The sequence below is a fragment of the Mizuhopecten yessoensis genome, unplaced genomic scaffold, assembly GCF_002113885.1.
Source record: "Mizuhopecten yessoensis strain PY_sf001 unplaced genomic scaffold, ASM211388v2 hete_36175360, whole genome shotgun sequence".
NCBI lineage: Eukaryota > Metazoa > Mollusca > Bivalvia > Pectinida > Pectinidae > Mizuhopecten > Mizuhopecten yessoensis.
In genome coordinates this window covers 1-4,046 of record NW_018485454.1, presented here as the reverse complement: position 1 = coordinate 4,046, position 4,046 = coordinate 1, and the positions used below count along the sequence as shown (strand labels likewise).

The following is a 4,046-nucleotide window of genomic DNA, read 5'->3' as shown; positions in this document are numbered from 1 at the left end:
TTTCATGCTAAATGAAATGTTTACGTGACGTCTGCAATTGTTTCGACTGGGGAATTACCGTTTCAACCCTAGGGTGAGACAGGAATATCTCACACCAGCAAAATTCCGGATACACCTGTCTCTTGTAAGACAAATATTCATCTTACATGACTTTCTATCATGGGAAAAACATCTTATATGGCCAGCTATATAAGACAACGTAATGCCTACTATTTTGGATGAATTGAGGAAACAATGGTTCAGAAAAGTTAACGAATTTAATTATAATGATTAAAACAACATGATAATGTTAAGAGGACAAGGTTTTATCTCTAAAATAAATTCAGCATGTAGAATGCCCTTAATATATTTTCAGGATACAGTTAAACTGAGATGACTTTCTTCATGGCTGAGGATGGACTCCCTCCGGAATTGGACCAGCATTTACTTGAGTGTCCAATCTGCTTGGAACGATTTCAGGAGCCCAAGTCCTTACCCTGTCACCACTCTTTCTGTCAGGATTGTCTTGGAACCTATATCACCAAGGAATTGTCCGAGAAAATTGCGTCGGCAACATCCTTCCCTTGTCCGGTCTGTAGGAGGATGACCTCGCCAGTCAATCGAGCAGAATCTATGGACAAATGGGCAGCACAGATCCGAGATATCACCATGTCTGAAGTAATACAACAAAACAAGGAAAAATCTGTTCCTCGATGTGACACGCACGACAAAAAGTTGAGTTTGTTTTGTGAAAGCCACAGGCTTCTGGGATGCAACATATGTATAATAAAAGAGCACAGGCTTTGTGAAAAAGTAAAAACAGCGACAGAATATTACAATGAACTAAAAGCAGCAACGCGATTTGCAGTCATCCAAGTGGCATTGAAAGAAGGGAAAAAAGCCATGGAATTATTAATCAAGGAATTTGACGAACAGCTGAAAACTATGGTAAATAACCAAGAAACTGTTGTACAGAGCGTTGAAGATACACGCGAAAGAGTCGATAGACGCCTAGATAAGCTTCAAAGGGCCCTCACAGACGAGTTGGCCAGGCTGTTTAATGAAGAAAAGAGGAATATCGAGACCACATCACGGCAGTGTGAACGTCTGATGAAGAGTATGCTTAATACTATGAAGTCGTCCATTAAAGCTGTAAAAGAAAACGACAACATTGAGACGATAGTGCTGTATCAGAGAGGACGGGCAGAAGTAGAGTCGTTTGAAGCCTTGTTCACAGAGATAAGCAAGTCCTTCACGTCCGTCAGTATGAAACATGGAATCGTTCCAGACCTCGTAGATAACGCTTTTGGAAAGGTTGTTATTGAGAAGCAAACTTATTCTCTCATGTTGGGACGTCGCGCGAAACGTTTTGAAAAAGTCTACATACAGACGCCGTCGGATTCAGTAGTTAGTAATGCGCGTGGTGTGCTGTTTCTTCAGGATGACCAAATACTGATAAGTGAGAGCAACAACAAAAAGATGAAACTGTTTACTGACAACGGACAGTTCCTGGATGAGTTGGTAGTGGAAGGAGATCCCTGTGATGTGTGTCTGGTGGACAACCACACAGTGGCTGCCTCTGTCTACAGTCCTGGTGGTGTACACATCGTGAAAGTCGAGGACTCAAAACTTTTACTGTCGTCTGAGATCAACATGCCAATTGGAAAACACTGCTATGGCATAACACACACAAACGGGACGTAGTAATGGCGTAGTAATAAATGTGTAGTAATATTTCAAGCAACTTAATCTAGGCGTTGTTCGACAAGGTGTGTTTTCACAGACGAATATCAATGTTGAAGTTTTAAATAACATGAAAACTCCGCGATAAAACAGACATTTTAGATATAACATAACTGTCAGCTTTTGGATGTCACATCTCACACACGCACGGACATGACCAGCTGCATTGAGCGTCGACTAAACGGCCGAACCTGCTGATGAGTACAACACAATTTTCATTTGGTTGTGTGGCACTCACTTGTGTCATAAGCTCTCCCGTGGACCACTTCATTTCTCCACTTGCTGTTTTGTATCCATCAATCCACCAGAATAAGTCACCTTAAACAGAACAAGGAGTGTGTTACATGTATCATTTAATTCAAAGACATCTAAGTACTTTGCTCGAGTTTTGGTCGTGACGCCATAGAGATAAACTAACTGTTATTAATTACTGTGAAATCACTCATTTTCGTGAGCCTTTTTTTTAATTCCGTTTACGTCGTTTGTCATCTTCATTCATAAATTCATAGGTCTATAAGTAATAACAAGTTTGGTACAAATCGATTATCCGTTTGAGTGGGTACTCGTAATCCAGGAATTCTTGTACCAAAGAAATGATAGTTTTTGGGAAAACCATGAAACTTTGCCCCACGAAAATATCTGATATTACAGTATAATGCACCGATGATAGATATAATTACGCTATTCAACGATTGGTCCTTTGGCTTTAGAGATCACGTCCCTTTTCTCATTCGGCAGTAATCTTTTAAAACATCTGGAAGCATCGGAGATTTTGAATGTAATATACCCTCCTACTACTTGCCCACTTACGCTACCTTACGCATTTTTGATATAAGGGGTGATGGGCATTCCTTTGGTAACCACACTAAGGCTAGCTGACTTATTGTTTTGTTCCATATCGTGTAGTAGTTTCTTTGAATTGTAATGGTTGCTTTTAAATAAAATAAAGTGCCATTTTCATATATTGTATAGTCTGAGTTGTTTCTTGATACCAAAAAAGTAGTACGTATATTCTAACGAAATATACCCACAAATATATGTAAGACAATGGTTACTAGCATTCCAGCATTAATAAAAATCTGATTCTACATATATACATATTTTCAATATTTACAAGCACAATTTATGAAATCTTCAATTAAGGGTGAATTATATTAATTGTAATAATTATTTGAAATCAAGGACATCATAGACTTCAGCTTCTGCCGCGTTCCTCGATTTTTACTCATAACATAACCAACAGGGACGACTAACTATTAAGCAACACGATACGTTACAGAATATCGCCTCTCTTGTATTGAACTTTTCCTTTCTTGATAGCAACTGCCTGATTCCCTTACCTATGGTGACTTCAAGTTGCAATGAAATCGGTACTTACAAACTTGCTCTAAATATTGTGACTTCCGTGATAAATGTCGAACATTCCCGAACAAACTTGCAACACAGGGTTTCCAAACATGATGATTGACGAAGACTATATACAACTGTATGGTCACAATCAGGTTTTTAAAGGGGAATAAGCGATTTCTATGTGTGACGGGAAGGTCTATAACTTTTGATTATGCTCGTTAGAGTGATTTTGTGTTGTTGTCACTACCCATGCTCTCGATGTGAGGACGTGATATCACTGCGATTCGACTTAGATTTACATGGCGGGTATCATCGATGAAGCAGCAGACGCGTTCCCTTCCGGAACACGTGGTCTTATGCTCTTGTATCTTTTCAAGGTTCCCTAATCTCTCATTGGTACATATTTTGCCCTCATTCTATCGATTTTGAGATCGCATTATGATTTTGATAACAATTTGGTATTCTCTTGGTTTTTTTTATTTGCACGCGCATTGTTACCTAGGTCCATTTAACATCGCTTACCCGTGTGAAGTGTTATACTTAAAATATTGACTGCTATTTTTGCTTACCCCAATGTTTAGTTGCAGCAGTTAAAATCCTGATTTTCCTTGGTGTGTCCAAAATAGCTAGCCTTCCGGAGTATGACTCACACTTCTGTTGGGAGTTGGTGTTGTTTCCAGTCACCGGATATAATCCGTATACTACTCCGTCGATGTCAACAAAGTTGGATCCAAATGAGTTGTAATCGGCTAAAACTGAAAATTGATTTCATGTGTATCATGTATATAGTAAAAGTCCTGCATATATGTGGCAGACCTTCTGGTATAACAGCATCATGTGTCGCAGACAAAACGAATGTTGCCCGATAGTGACCCATGTTGCAGCTATTACAGTGGATCTACAACATTTGCAGATTTACTGTCGCAAATTAAGTTTTACTGGCGACGCGGACTCTAAATATAAACTTTTTTTTT

At 39.1% G+C, this 4,046-nt stretch overlaps 1 protein-coding gene across 1 annotated transcript; it reads left to right on the top strand.

Moving 5' to 3' along the window:
* The first annotated feature begins 289 nt into the window (after window positions 1-289).
* LOC110444798 (tripartite motif-containing protein 5-like) lies at window positions 290-2,640 on the top strand. The gene has a single exon (XM_021489157.1). It carries the CDS (start codon window positions 373-375, stop codon window positions 1,681-1,683), a length of 1,311 nt encoding a protein of 436 aa, XP_021344832.1. The 5' UTR covers window positions 290-372; the 3' UTR covers window positions 1,684-2,640.
* Window positions 2,641-4,046: the final 1,406 nt, after the last annotated feature.

Coding starts and splice junctions, on each gene's coding strand:
- LOC110444798 (XM_021489157.1), top strand. CDS start 373: ATGACTTTCTTCATGGCTGAGGATGGACTCCCTCCGGAATTGGACCAG.